The sequence below is a fragment of the Oncorhynchus mykiss genome, chromosome 2, assembly GCF_013265735.2.
Source record: "Oncorhynchus mykiss isolate Arlee chromosome 2, USDA_OmykA_1.1, whole genome shotgun sequence".
Taxonomy (NCBI): Eukaryota; Metazoa; Chordata; class Actinopteri; order Salmoniformes; family Salmonidae; genus Oncorhynchus; species Oncorhynchus mykiss.
Window position 1 is genome coordinate 58843565 of NC_048566.1, and position 14573 is coordinate 58858137.

Here is a 14573-nt window from a genome sequence, read left to right on the forward strand (position 1 = left end):
TGAATTAGCTGGCATCATTTTTATGGATATATACAAAGAAATGTAAATTGAAAAAAAGACAAATTAAATAAAGATGCAGCTAGTTTGCAATCTGTCCAGCTTCAGTTTGAAGCGATTGTGTTAGCTGTATTGTTTGTCAGCTCCTCTGAACAATAGTGTCCTGATGAGTTAGCACATTTTCTATGCCAGGCAAAATCATGCCTCATTAGATCTTTGATATGGATATATCCAAATAAATGTCACTAGAAAACATCTTAAACAAATGCAAATGCAGCTACTTTGCTGTTATTCTGGCTGCACTTTTTGACCTGACTGTAAGTTAGCCGTAGTTGGCTAGCTAGCAAACAAGGGATAAACGAACGTTGCCATTCGTTATGGCAATGGAACATTTAGAATGACTAGGTCATGTCCATAGATACAGAACAAAAAGACAGAATGACTGGGTCTTGTCTCCATCAACCAAACCGAAAGAACGAATGACCAGCCCGCTTGGGTAGCAAACCCTACTTTTGTGTCAGGACTATATCTTGTGGAAGGTTGTAATAGTATGAATACATTTATCAAAATAAACATTTGAATGAAAATAAATTATGTCAATCATTATTTCAATATGTTGGGAACCCGTTGTATAAAAATTATAATGCCCTCAAAACCAGTGTTTGGAGGATATTATCACTTAATTGTCAAACGGCAGTCAAGCATCGATCACCATGTCACCAGACTAAGACCCTCAAAATATATTGGAAGGAGCATCAAGATCACCATGCACTTTCACCACCCTGTAAAGTTCTTTGTAGCTTATTTCATTTGTATCCTAATAAACTGCATGGTTTCCAGAGTCGTAGTGGGAAGACCACACCATATAATTTAGTGAATACAAGTTAACTATTACTTTGGTTACATCAATATTTGTACATACAGTTGAAGTCGGAAGTTTACATACACTTAGGTTGGAGTCATTAAAACTTGTTTTTCAAACACTCCACACATTTCTTGTTAACAAACTATAGTTTTGGCAAGTCGGTTAGGACATCTACTTTGTGCATGACACAAGTAATTTTCCCAACAATTGTTTACATACAGATTATTTCACTTATTATTCTCTGTGTCACAATTCCAGTGTGTCAGAAGTTTACATACATTAAGTTGACTGTGCCTTTCTAACCGTGAAGCATGGGGGTGTAAGCATCATGTTATGGGGGTGCTTTGCTGCAGGAGGGACTGGTGCCTTTCACAAAATAGATGGCGTCATGAAGAAGTAAAATTATGTGGATATATTGAAGAAACATCTCAAGACATCAGACAGGAAGTTAAAGCTTGGTCACAAATGGGTCTTCCAAATGGACAATGACCCCAAGCATACTTCCAAAGTTGTGGCAAAATGGCTTAAGGACAACAAAGTCAAGGTATTGGAGTTGCCATCACAAAGCCCTGACCTGAATTCTACAGAAAATGTGTGGGCAGAACTGAAAAAGTGTGTGCGAGCAAGGAGGTCTACAAACCTGACTCAGTTACACCAGCTCTGTCATGAGGAATGGGCCAAAATTCACCCAACGTATTGTGGGAAGCTTGTGGAAGGCTACCCGAAAAGTTTGACCCAAATTAAACAATTTAAAGGCAATGCTACCAAATACTAAATGATTGTATGTAAACTCATGACCCACTGGGAATGTGATGAAAGAAATAAAAGCTGAAATAAATAATTCTCTCTCCTATAATTCTGCCATTTCAAATTCTTAAAATAAAGTGGGGAACCTAACTAGGATTAAATATCAGGAATTGTGAAAAACAGAGTTTAAATGTATTTGGCTAAGGTGTATGCAAACTAACATCTTCAACTGTAAATGCATTTCCACTACCGTTTCTTGTATAATTAACTTTACCGACACAACAAGATCCCACTGTTGAACAAACAAATTATCTGTAGGCATTCATTAAAATGAGTTTTGCATATGGTATGACTTTATTCGCATAAAAACTGTTGATGGAAACGTGTTGAAAGAGTCATACAGTAGTTGAGCATCACAACTTATTTATACTTATCTGTAAAAAATCTTCAACATGCAGTTCCAGACACAGCCCTGCAATTAGTTGAAGGCAGCCAATTCAATAGTTTCTGAAAAATAGTAATTTCCTAAAATATGTATTCACTTTCTCCAATCTGGATTAAATATTGTTCAAAAGTAGTTACAGAGGGGCAAAAAAGTATTTAGTCAGCCACCAATTGTGCAAGTTCTCCAACTTAAAAAGATGAGAGAGGCCTGTAATTTTCATCATAGGTACACTTCAACTATGACAGACAAAATGAAGAAAAAAAATCCAGAAAATCACGTTGTAGGATTTTAAATTTATTTATTTGCAAATTATGGTGGAAAATAAGTATTTGGTCAATAACAAAAGTTTGTCTCAATACTTTGTTATATACCCTTTGTTGGCAATGACAGAGGTTAAACATTTTCTGTAAGTCTTCAGAAGGTTTTCACACACTGTTGCTGTTTTTTTTTGGCCCATTCCTCCATGCAGATCTCCTCTAGAGAAATTATGTTTTGGGGCTGTTGCTGGGCAACACGGACTTTCAACTCCCTCCAAAGATTTTCTATGGGGTTGAGATCTGGAAACTGGCTATGCCACTCCAAGACCTTGAAATGCTTCTTACGAAGCCACTCCTTCGTTGCCCGGGCGGTGTGTTTGGGATCATTGTCATGCTGAAAGACCCAGCCACGTTTCATCTTCAATGCCCTTGCTGATAGAAGGAGGTTTTCACTCAAAATCTCACGATACATGGCCCCATTCATTCTTTCCTTTACATGGATCAGTCGTCCTGGTCCCTTTGCAGAAAAACAGCCCCAAAGCATGATGTTTCCACCCCCATGCTTCACAGTAGGTATGGTGTTCTTTGGATGCAACTCAGCATTCTTTGTCCTCCAAACACAACGATGAGTTTTTACCAAAAAGTTATATTTCGGTTTCATCTGACCATATGACATTCTCCCAATCTTCTTCTGGATCATCCAAATGCTCTCTAGCAAACATCAGATGGGCCTGGACATGTACTGGCTTAAGCAGGGGGACACGTCTGGCACTGCAGGATTTGAGTCCCTGGTGGCGTAGTGTGTTACTGATGGTAGGCTTTGTTACTTTGGTCCCAGCTCTCTGCAGGTCATTCACTAGGTCCCCCCGTGTGGTTCTGGGATTTTTGCTCACCGTTCTTGTGATCATTTTGACATCACGGGGTGAGATCTTGCGTGGAGCCCCAGAACGAGGGAGATTATCAGTGGTCTTGTATGTCTTCCATTTCCTAATAATTGCTCCCACAGTTGATTTCTTCAAACCAAGCTGCTTACCTATTGCAGAATCAGTCTTCCCAGCCTGGTGCATGTCTACAATTTTGTTTCTGGTGTCCTTTGACAGCTCTTTGGTCTTGGCCATAGCGGAGTTTGGAGTGTGACTGTTTGAGGTTGTGTCTTTTATACTGAAAACATGTTCAAACAGGTGCTATTAATACAGGTAACGAGTGGAGGACAGAGGAGCCTCTTAAAGAAGAAGTTACAAGTCTGTGAGAGCCAGACATCTTGCTTGTTTGTAGGTGACCAATACTTATTTTCCACGATAATTTGCAAATAAATTCTTTAAAAATCCTACAATGTGATTTTCTGGATTTTTTTTCTCATTTTGTCTGTCATAGTTGACGTGTACCTATGATGACAATTACAGGCCTCTCTCGTCTTTTTAAGTGGGAGAACCTGCACAATTGGTGGCTGACTAAATACTTGTTTGCCCCACTGTACTTTCTGAGGTTCCTGCCAGTGTTAGTGTAGACTACATTAATGACACCATGACATTTGAGCGTCTCAGAGATAACAGGAACAGCCATCAGTGCCCTTGGTATTCTAAGGAGATAATACATGGTGAGTATATGAAGATGAGGCAGGTGGAGGGAACTTAAATATGTTAACCAACACTATCTGATAAATAGGGTGCTTTACACATAAATCACCTTGTGCAGGGTGGGTTATTATTTTTTGATGCATAAAGGAGAATCATGTGGTTCGATACAATTTAATAAATTATAACAGTTGAAACATCTGTCTGTGATACTTGCTGAATCTCATATCACCCTTAGAAAAAAAGGGTTCCAAAAGGGTTCTTTGCGGAGGGATAGGGATCTACCAAAAAAAGACAAGAAGACAAGAAAGACGACAGTTCTTTGTATGGCAAATGGTTCTACCTAGAACCTTTAACATTCTAAAGAACTATTTTTGGTAGAAAGGGTTATTTGATTATTCTTAGGAAGGCAAGCCAGATTCTTCAGAAGGCAAGAAGGGTTTTGCATAGAACCATATATAATATTTCCCAGCATGCTCTATTGCAGCGAGATTTTCAGAATCGCTTGTTTTTCTGTAATATCTCTGTTTTTGCATGTACATTGTTTGACGGATTAATTGTATGCTACAAAAAGAAAAACAACATACAGTTTTCTAAACTAATCCAATCTGTTGGTAATTGGATTCATTGCACCTGTTACTGAGATGGATATTCCAGTTAAGATGATTGAGGTAGTGCCTGTATTCAATTTTCCCTACCCTGACAGTCATTCTGAATGCAGGTTGCAGGTGATTAACAATTCCACTTGTTGGATATCGTAACTCTGTCTGGATTCCAATAGGTATTACAGATCACTTTGCAAGCTGGCATGTTGTGATTTGCAGACCTGATGAGGCCTGTAAACCAGGAGATTCCTGACACCACTCAAATAAAGGCCTTATGATATACACAACCGGTCAAAGGTTTTAGAACACCTACTCATTGAAGGATTTTTCTTTATTTTTACTATTTTCTACATTGTAGAATAGTAATGAAGACATCAAAACTATGAAATAACACATATGGCATCATGTAGTCACCAAAAAAGTGTTAAACAAATCAAAATATATTTTATATTTGAGATTCTTCATATAGACACCCTTTGCCTTGATGACAGCGTTGCACACTTTCGGCATTCTCTCAACCAGCTTCACCTGGAATGCTTTTCCAACAGTTCCACATATGCTGAGCACTTGTTGGCTTTATATATGAGTGTAGCGTGGTGGTGAAAAGCAAAGCATCATTGAATATTTTTCCACAATAGACAAACATAGGCTCATTCTGTTCAGAACAACTCCGGATATAACTTTACATCAAACATAGTGATCATAAACGTTGACACTGTATATGACATGAGTTTAATGATATAGAAATGTTAAGTGCACATTTGGAATTATGGGCATTTGGCTTGTTTGTATGACTTCAAAACAGTGTTTATTATAATCCTCAACATTTCATCTATCAAATCATGTCCTCTTAATTTACAGCATTTACCTCACATAGACAACAAAATACAGTGCCTTGCGAAAGTATTCGGCCCCCTTGAACTTTGCGACCTTTTGCCACATTTCAGGCTTCAAACATAAAGATATAAAACTGTATTTTTTTTGTGAAGAATCAACAACAAGTGGGACACAATCATGAAGTGGAACGACATTTATTGGATATTTCAAACTTTTTTAACAAATCAAAAACTGAAAAATTGGCGTGCAAAATTATTCAGCCCCCTTAAGTTAATACTTTGTAGCGCCACTTTTTGCTGCGATTACAGCTGTAAGTCGCTTGGGGAATGTCTCTGTCAGTTTTGCACATCGAGAGACTGAAATTTTTTCCAATTCCTCCTTGCAAAACAGCTCGAGCTCAGTGAGGTTGGATGGAGAGCATTTGTGAACAGCAGTTTTCAGTTCTTTCCACAGATTCTCGATTTGATTCAGGTCTGGACTTTGACTTGACCATTCTAACACCTGGATATGTTTATTTTTGAACCATTCCATTGTAGATTTTGCTTTATGTTTTGGATCATTGTCTCGTTGGAAGACAAATCTCCGTCCCAGTCTCAGGTCTTTTGCAGACTCCATCAGGTTTTCTTCCAGAATGGTCCTGTATTTGGCTCCATCCATCTTCCCATCAATTTTAACCATCTTCCCTGTCCCTGCTGAGGAAAAGCAGGCCCAAACCATGATGCTGCCACCACCATGTTTGACAGTGGGGATGGTGTGTTCAGCTGTGTTGCTTTTACACCAAACATAACGTTTTGCATTGTTGCCAAAAAGTTCAATTTTGGTTTCATCTGACCAGAGCACCTTCTTCCACATGTTTGGTGTGTCTCCCAGGTGGCTTGTGGCAAACTTTAAACAACACTTTTTATGGATATCTTTAAGAAATGGCTTTCTTCTTGCCACTCTTCCATAAAGGCCAGATTTGTGCAATATACGACTGATTGTTGTCCTATGGACAGAGTCTCCCACCTCAGCTGTAGATCTCTGCAGTTCATCCAGAGTGATCATGGGCCTCTTGTCTGCATCTCTGATCAGTCTTCTCCTTGTATGAGCTGAAAGTTTAGAGGGACGGCCAGGTCTTGGTAGATTTGCAGTGGTCTGATACTCCTTCCATTTCAATATTATCGCTTGCACAGTGCTCCTTGGGATGTTTAAAGCTTGGGAAATCTTTTTGTATCCAAATTTGGCTTTAAACTTCTTCACAACAGTATCTTGGACCTGCCTGGTGTGTTCCTTGTTCTTCATTCATCACAGTGCAGGTGCATTTATACGGAGACTTGATTAAACACAGGTGGATTGTATTTATCATCATTAGTCATTTAGGTCAACATTGGATCATTCAGAGATCCTCACTGAACTTCTGGAGAGAGTTTGCTGCACTGAAAGTAAAGGGGCTGAATAATTTTGCACGCCCAATTTTTCAGTTTTTGATGTGTTAAAAAAGTTTGAAATATCCAATAAATGTCGTTCCACTTCATGATTGTGTCCCACTTGTTGTTGATTCTTCACAAAAAAATACAGTTTTATATCTTTATGTTTGAAGCCTGAAATGTGGCAAAAGGTCGCAAAGTTCAAGGGGGCCGAATACTTTCGCAAGGCACTGTATGTGTGTAAGGCTTCGAAGAGTAATGGGTGTGGAGTCAGGCGCAGAGAGCAGAGGATTCTGAAAAAACATTTATTCTGTAACAATCACAGCGAACAAAAGAGGGTAACACCGCACACAGGCGTAGAACACTCCAAAATGTACAACACCGGTACATACGCTGTACAGCGGAAAATACAGCACCCCCATACCTCTCCCAGTCCACGAGGTACTGCAGGCACTTCACCCGGCGTCGAGAGTCCAGAACGGCCCGCACACTGTACGCCGGGGACCCCTCGATGTCCATAGGGGGCGGAGGGACCTCCCGCACCTCACCTTCCTGCAAGGGACCAGCTACCACCGGCCTCAGGAGAGACACATGAAACGAGGGGTTAATACGATAATATAATACGAAGGGAGTTGTAATCGATAACACACCTCGTTTATCCTCCTCAGGACTTTAAATGGCCCCACACACTGCGGACCCAGCTTCCTGCAGGGCAGGCAGAGGGGCAGGTTTCGGGTCGAGAGCCAGACCCTGTCCCCCGGTGCGAACACAGGGGCCTCACTGCGGTGACGGTCAGCGCTCCTCTTCTGCCGTCCACTCGCCTGTCTTAGTGATTCCTGGATGGCCCTCCAGGTCTCCTTAGAGTGCTGCACCCACTCCTCCACCGCAGGAGCCTCGGTCTGGCTCTGATGCCACGGTGCCAGGACCGGCTGGTAGCCCAACACGCACTGAAACGGTGACATGTTGGTGGAGGAGTGGCGGAGTGAGTTCTGGGCCATTTCAGCCCAGGGGACGTATCTCGCCAACTCCCCTGGCCTGTCCTGGCAATACGACCGCAGAAACCTATCCACCTCCTGGTTCACTCTCCCCACCTGCCCATTACTCTCTGAGTGATACCCCAAGGTCAGGCTGGCCGAGACCCCCAGACGTTCTATAAACGCCTTCCACACTCGGGATGTGAACTGGGGACCCCGATCAGAAACTATGTCCTCAGGCACCCCGCAGGTTCCCCCCTTAGCGCCCGCTCGATGTCTGCATCCACCTCCCATACTACCGGTGCCACCAGCCTAGCAGCCGGAATGATGGGAGTAGGATCGATGGACCGATCCTCGGTGTCGTAGTGGTCTTTTCGAGTTCGTAAATCTGAATCTGATGTAAAACATGGCCAACCTTGTCTGACAAGGATTCAGTCTCCTAGCTGCTCGGATATACTCCAGGTTGCGGTGGTCAGTCCAGATGAGGAAAGGGTGCTTAGCCCCCTCGAGCCTGTGTCTCCACACCTTCAGGGCTTTAACCACAGCTAACAGCTCCCTGTCCCTCACATCATAGTTTCGCTCTGCCGGCCCGAGCGCTGTGAGAGCACAGCTCCAACCCCAGCCTCGGACGCGTCCACCTCCACTATGAACGCCAAAGAGGGGTCCGGATGTGCCAACACCGGAGCGTCGGTGAACAGCGCCTTCAAACAGAGGAAAGCTCTGTCCGCCTCTTCCGACCACTGTAAACGCACCGGCCCCCCCTTCAGCAGTGAGGTAATGGGAGCCGACACCTGACCAAAACCCTGGATAAACCTCCGGTAGTAATTGGCAGACCCTAAGAACCGCTGCACCTCCTTTACCGTGGTCGGAGTCGGCCAATTACTCACAGCCTTGACGCGGTCACACTCCATCACCACCCCCCGAGGTGGAAATGCGATAACCCAGGAAGGAAACGGCTCGTTTGGAAAACTCACATTTCTCAGCCTTAACGTACAGGTCATGCTCCAGCAGCCGCCCAAGTACCTTGCGCACCAGAGACACATGTGCGGCGCGTGTGGCGGAGTAGATCAAGATATCGTCAATATACACCACCACAACCTGTCCGTAAAGGTCCAAGTGAGGTTGGATGGAGAGCATTTGTGAAGAGCAGTTTTCAGCGGAAACGCAGGTGAATCGATAAGGAACAGACTAATCAGCTCCTTATGATCCCACTGTGTAATCATCTCCAGTGGAACCATGGCCTCCCTGACCAGCCCTGACCCTTATGGTCGGCTATTTAAGGAGTGCACGGGGAAGGGGGATCGATCTGTACTAACGGAATCCTCAACCTCTGGGCGAGTCCGCGATCCATAAAGTTCCCAGCTGCGCCTGAATCGACTATCGCCTTATGCTGGAGAGAAGGAGAAAATTTGGTGAAACAAATTTTAAAAACATGTGACCAACAGGAAGCTCTGGGTGAGTGTGGTGCTGACTCACCTGGGGTGACCGAGAAGTGTTCTGCCTGCCCTCTCGACTTCCAGATGGACTCCTCCAGCACCGACCGGAAGTGTGCCCTCTCCGGCCACAGCTGGTGCAGGGGGAGCCTCCTCCTCCGGTCCCCCTTGATGCAGCAGTGCGCTGGTTCCGGATACCGCTGGAGGAGGTTGTAGCATTGTAGGTGGGGGGGTTGGAGGGGAAGTAGGGAGACCCCTCCTCTCCCATCGGTCCATCGTCTCCATCATCTGATCCATCTCCGATGCGATGGAGGATGGACGTATGATGAAGGACATGCTCCTCCATCGTTGGGAGGGGGGTGGTCGCTGCTCCTGCTGACTCCAGAGTTGATGGTGCGGCTTCTGTAAGGCTTCGAAGAGTGATGGGTGTGGAGTCATGCGCAGAAAGCAGAGAATTCAGATTTTTTTTATTTATTCTGTAACAATCACAGCGAACAAAAGAGGGTAACGCCGAACACAGGCATAAAACACTCCAAAATGTACAACACCGGTACATACGCTGTACAGCGGAAAATCATTGACAGGACACTCCTGAACCAAAAACAGCAAACAAGCCCGCACGAACACAGGTGGGCTAACTGAACTTAAATAACCCCAACCCCAACCCAAACCCTCAAACAAGAAACAGGTGAAACCAATTAGACCAAACAAAATTAAAAGGGGAAAAAGGATCGTAGCAGCGACAACCGTGGAGCACCACCCGAAAGGTAAGGGGAGCCACCTTTGGTGATAGTCCTGACAATGTGCAAATTTTGCCCAATTAGCGAGAGAGATGGGGACAACTTCATGTTGCATGCGGTGCTCAAGTTCAGAGTAACTGTCAGTCAAAACCCATACAGTGTAGAGCCTGAGCTCTGACATAATTTATAGCATTTTGTTAGACACAGTTCCAATTTATCCGTGCGCAAATATGCCCTTTTTCAACCCTATATGGGTATGTGTGTAAAGGGCTACAATAACCAGTAGCTTCGGACAAGAGCGTAAAAACATGCAGTAGTGCAATAAAAGAAAAGAGCCTAACAATACACAGTAGTGCAATAAAAGGAAAGATCCAGAGAGACCATCCAAAGTTTGAATTACCACTTCATGAACCAATACATTGTGCAGCAGACCAATTCATTATATCACATTTTTGCTGAGACAAGATGAAGTGAATATTAACTCTTAGGCCAGTAAAATCTATATTATGTGAGGAATTCTTCTGAATATTGAAAATAAAGTATTGCTGATGAATAGGGCAAACTTTTTAATGTCCAGCTTAACGAAGAGCCTTTGTGGCAGGTGTTAATTTACATAAATATGGAATCAAGCATATTCTGAGAAAGTACAGTGTATCCCATTGTGTGACGTACTGAAAAATACTTTCCAATATGCACTCTTAGAATGAGTGGTGACTTGAAGAACCCTTGAGATCCTTTGAGTTCCTAAAGAAACAATTGCTAGTCAATGGTTCATATTTGCACCTTTGGTTAGTTGAGGGGTTCTTGAACTAATCTTTAAAGATGTCATCTGGTGATTTTTTTACTTTTAATTTTGAAAAGCAATATCCCAAGTATAAATGCACACAGTACATTCTCAGGTGTTAAAATCTCGGTGTTGAGGTAAAAAGTGTTGTGAGTTTTATATCTGAATGTTGATTTTAGTGGGGTTAACACCACTGGCATTGAAATTGATGCGACCTGAGATAAATACATGTTTTAACCTAAGGGGTATCCAATGAAGCAGGTTTGAGCAGTTACTGAGGTAACTTTGGTGAACTCTGAGTACAACTCGGGATAACCGGTCATATGAAATTGGCTTACCTTTTAGACAGGTAAATTTCTTTGGCAACAAATGCTTCAAAACGAACCTGTTCTCGGGCAGTCTAATTCACGGCTAACTCCACTTACCCTGAAAGAAATGACTGAGCCGGAAGTTGAACACCAATGAAATAATATTCCCTCCCTCTTGCAAAGATTGTGTCATCATCCCCTTCATTTGAGGAAGATGACTAATTCAATATTATATTAATCAAATGGTGGTTTTTGGTGTTACATTTATTTTATGTTTCTTTTATGTTAAAATATATCACGACACATTACAAATTAATAATGACAGAATGCCTTTTAAATTTCATGCAATGTAAAGCTTTTATATTACTTAAAAAATATATAGATAGGAATGGGGGTAAAATGCTTGTGCATTGATAAGCACACTAAAGCATACCAAAGATGGCATTAACGATAAAATGAAGGCTGCAATTTTAAAAGAGGAAGGTCCTAAAAATTGTCAAAGACTCCAGCCACCCTAGTCATAGACTGTTCACTCTGCTACCGCATGGCAAGCGGTACCGGAGCTCCCAAGTCTAGGTCCAAGAGGCTTCTGAACAGCTTCTACAGCTAATCAAATGGCTAACCAGGCTATTTGCAACCCCCCCCCCCCCCCCCCCTGACATACAAACTGTATGAGTAATTGTTAGTAATGACTTCATACATTTGTCCTTCCCTGATTTTCATATGTTCCAACCCTTATCTTACCCCCTCTTTCACCTGCTCCATGTTTGTCCTTGTTGTCCAGGATTCTGGCAAGGTTGGTTGGTCTTAATCTGTGTGTTTGTGAGTGTGTGTGGATTTTCTCAAAATCCTGACTTTGAATTAGTGTGTCCTTCTGCCCATTTGTATGATACTGTTTAATTAAATCTTTCTCATATACATACCATTTTACAAGTCAAAATATAATTTTACTGGCACTACAGTAAATATTGTTCAAATTAGTTGTGGTTTGCATTAAACGTATACACATATCTATGTTTAAATCGGAGCCTGCACCGTTTATACTTGCAACAGCTAACTGTTGTATGCCCCCCAATGTGCCATCAATCGTAAACGGTCTGTGGAATTGCTCGGAGATAAACACTTTAAATTGCGTGGACGTCACGGTCAGGTAGAGCGCAGTGAAAGTCGCTCGTGAACCTAGAACCGGGCAAACCTAATAGGTACAGTGAACAGCATAGTGACGCAGCAATGTCTCGCACGAGCTTCCCATCATTCATTTCACAAGTTATCAGGGGCTTAGCATTGAATAGCACTGGACCTGATGCTCAGCGTTGTCGGTGAGCAATGAGGTCCTATTAGATGTGGTTTCATCTCGACTTCATATCTATCAGTTGTGGGAATTTACAAGGAAGGTTGATCTAACTTGGAAACAGCGAAGATGGACGTATCGCAAACCAACTACTGTCTATTTAGTGATATCTCAAATTCGGTAAATATCGAGACAAAATTAATTTTACCGAATTGCTGCAAAGTGGTCCGGTGGCGCAGCCGTGTCATATAGGCATCCTGGAGAGTGTGGCTAGCCGAGTCACTGCGTTCGAACCTCAGAGAAGAATTTGCGGTGACAAGCAGGTTAATTTGAATAGCCCGTGAGAAAATCCCTCACTTGTAATTATGTGAGTGATGGTCCAACGACTTGAACTTTTCTCTCCGCTATCTTTATTAAAGAACGAAAAGGTTGCATTCATTTGGAATTGAAGGGATCATATCAAGTCTCTCTCATGGATTGTGCCGATGTTGTATTTTACTTTGAATTCAAGCCCACAGAGTCGCCTTAGGGACTTGTCAACTGATATTTGTTTCATTTTTAATTTTTCAACACCGCTGCATTGGATCAAAAATGGATTTGTCATTGTAGACTACTCCTGCTGCTGAAGACCGCGCTCTCCTTTGGGTGTTTTTGACTTTTCTTTCTCAACGATGCAGCTCATCCGACTAGCGTGGGCTTTAACGGGAGCTGCAATCTGCTGTTTCGTTATCCTCCTTATTCACTCACATGTTCTAAAAGAAGGTAATTCCTTATTTATCTCTTCTTGCCTTTGTATACCATTATTCTGAAACACATGTTCTATTTTACAAAGACTATGGCATCCTTTTCAAAGACTTTGTATTCATGCCATTTTATTGCATACCGTTTGGTCTGAGTACTTGGTTTGTGAAGATGATTGGTGGTCTGTGTTTCAGCTATAAGACACCTCTATGTCCCCTAAAATAATGATTTTAAGTATGCATAGATTTGTAAGCTGTAGTTAATAAAATATACACATTTCAACAGGTAATATTACAGTAAATAGCATGCCTGGTGCATATATATGACGTGTGTGTGTGAATGATGAGAGAGAGACAAAATGAGGAAAACAGATAGAAAGACAGAGAGAGAGAGAGCAATGTTTTAGGGCAGTGGGTTGAGAGCTAGAAAATATAGGTCTTTGTTAAAATGATTGATTTAGCTATTCTTCAATAGATGACACCAGAGTCATACTGATGTGCAATGCCAGGGGTCAATTGTAATGATATGTTATTAGATTTTTTTTTTTGGGGGGGGGTGACTAATACATACAGTACTCAGTTCGATACACACAGTACATGCAGTTCGATGTTGCAAATTACATTCACATTTGCAGAGAATGCCAGCCACATGTTTTGGCTTTTGAAAGAGTATGCTGTAATCATACGTTTACAGACAACAGTGGTTGCACACACTTAATGGTCATCATTTTAATTCACAATAAGATTGGTGTCCACTAATGAAATTGTGCCAGAAAATAATTACATCAAATTTGGAGATTGGAGTCCAAAATGAATGTGATGGCGAGAGCTGTTGCAAACAATTAACTTGGCTTGTTCCTGGTGAGTGGGTAATCCACTGCTTTGTGACGGGTGCCTGGAATGGAAGAATGGGTGACGCACCGTGTCTCTTTCCCCTGCAAGTGGGCTTTGTAGGAATAAATGGCACAACCATCCCTTCATCCCCCTTCACCCCATGTTCCTGCTGAATGTTTGTGAGAAAAGCACACTGGTAAAATGAAGTGCTTTGTAACACCAAAACTAGTGGCAACTGAGCTGCCACTGACTTGAAGGAAATCAAACCTTAACTTTGCTGGAGTATTGATACACATCGTGCAGAGATGTTTTGAAACATAACATGGTGTGTTGTAACACCACTTAATCAAGTGTTGTGCAACACCTTGCCAGAAACTGGGAGCACTACTGGAAAGGCTTGAAAACATTATGTTGGTGTTTCGAGTCCTGTGCAGTGCCGAATTAGATACCTTCTTTAGTGGTGTCTTTTCCTCTCTCTGAAGCTTCTAAACACCGTTATAATGTTTTGAACAAATCATTGAAACGACTTGCATACATTTAAAATATATTTTGGGGGTATTTTGTCACTGTATTGAGACAGTTATGAAATGAGAGAGGGGATAAACAGATTGAAGAGATGGAGTGGTGAATTGAACCCTGGTTGACGGTGGAGAGAGGGGGTGCCGTGTCTAAGCCGTTTGCTTTCTCACTTGACCATGGGTTCTGCACGACTTGCATTTTTATTAAGTATATGTTG

The 14573-nt window shown here is 42.2% G+C and overlaps 1 protein-coding gene across 2 annotated transcripts in view; it reads left to right on the forward strand.

The window, feature by feature from the left end:
- LOC110492721 (chemokine-like protein TAFA-5) overlaps window positions 1-14573 on the forward strand; it is a 235985-nt gene that overhangs the window by 46182 nt on the left and 175230 nt on the right. Inside the window, exon 1 of one of the 2 annotated variants that reach the window (XM_036951914.1) lies at window positions 12106-13025. The exons of the other annotated variant lie outside the window; for it this stretch is intronic. Coding sequence (XP_036807809.1) covers window positions 12935-13025 — 91 coding nt within the window. The 5' untranslated portion in view covers window positions 12106-12934. Of the gene's footprint in view, window positions 1-12105; window positions 13026-14573 lie in introns of those variants that run through there. 2 annotated transcript variants of the gene reach the window in all.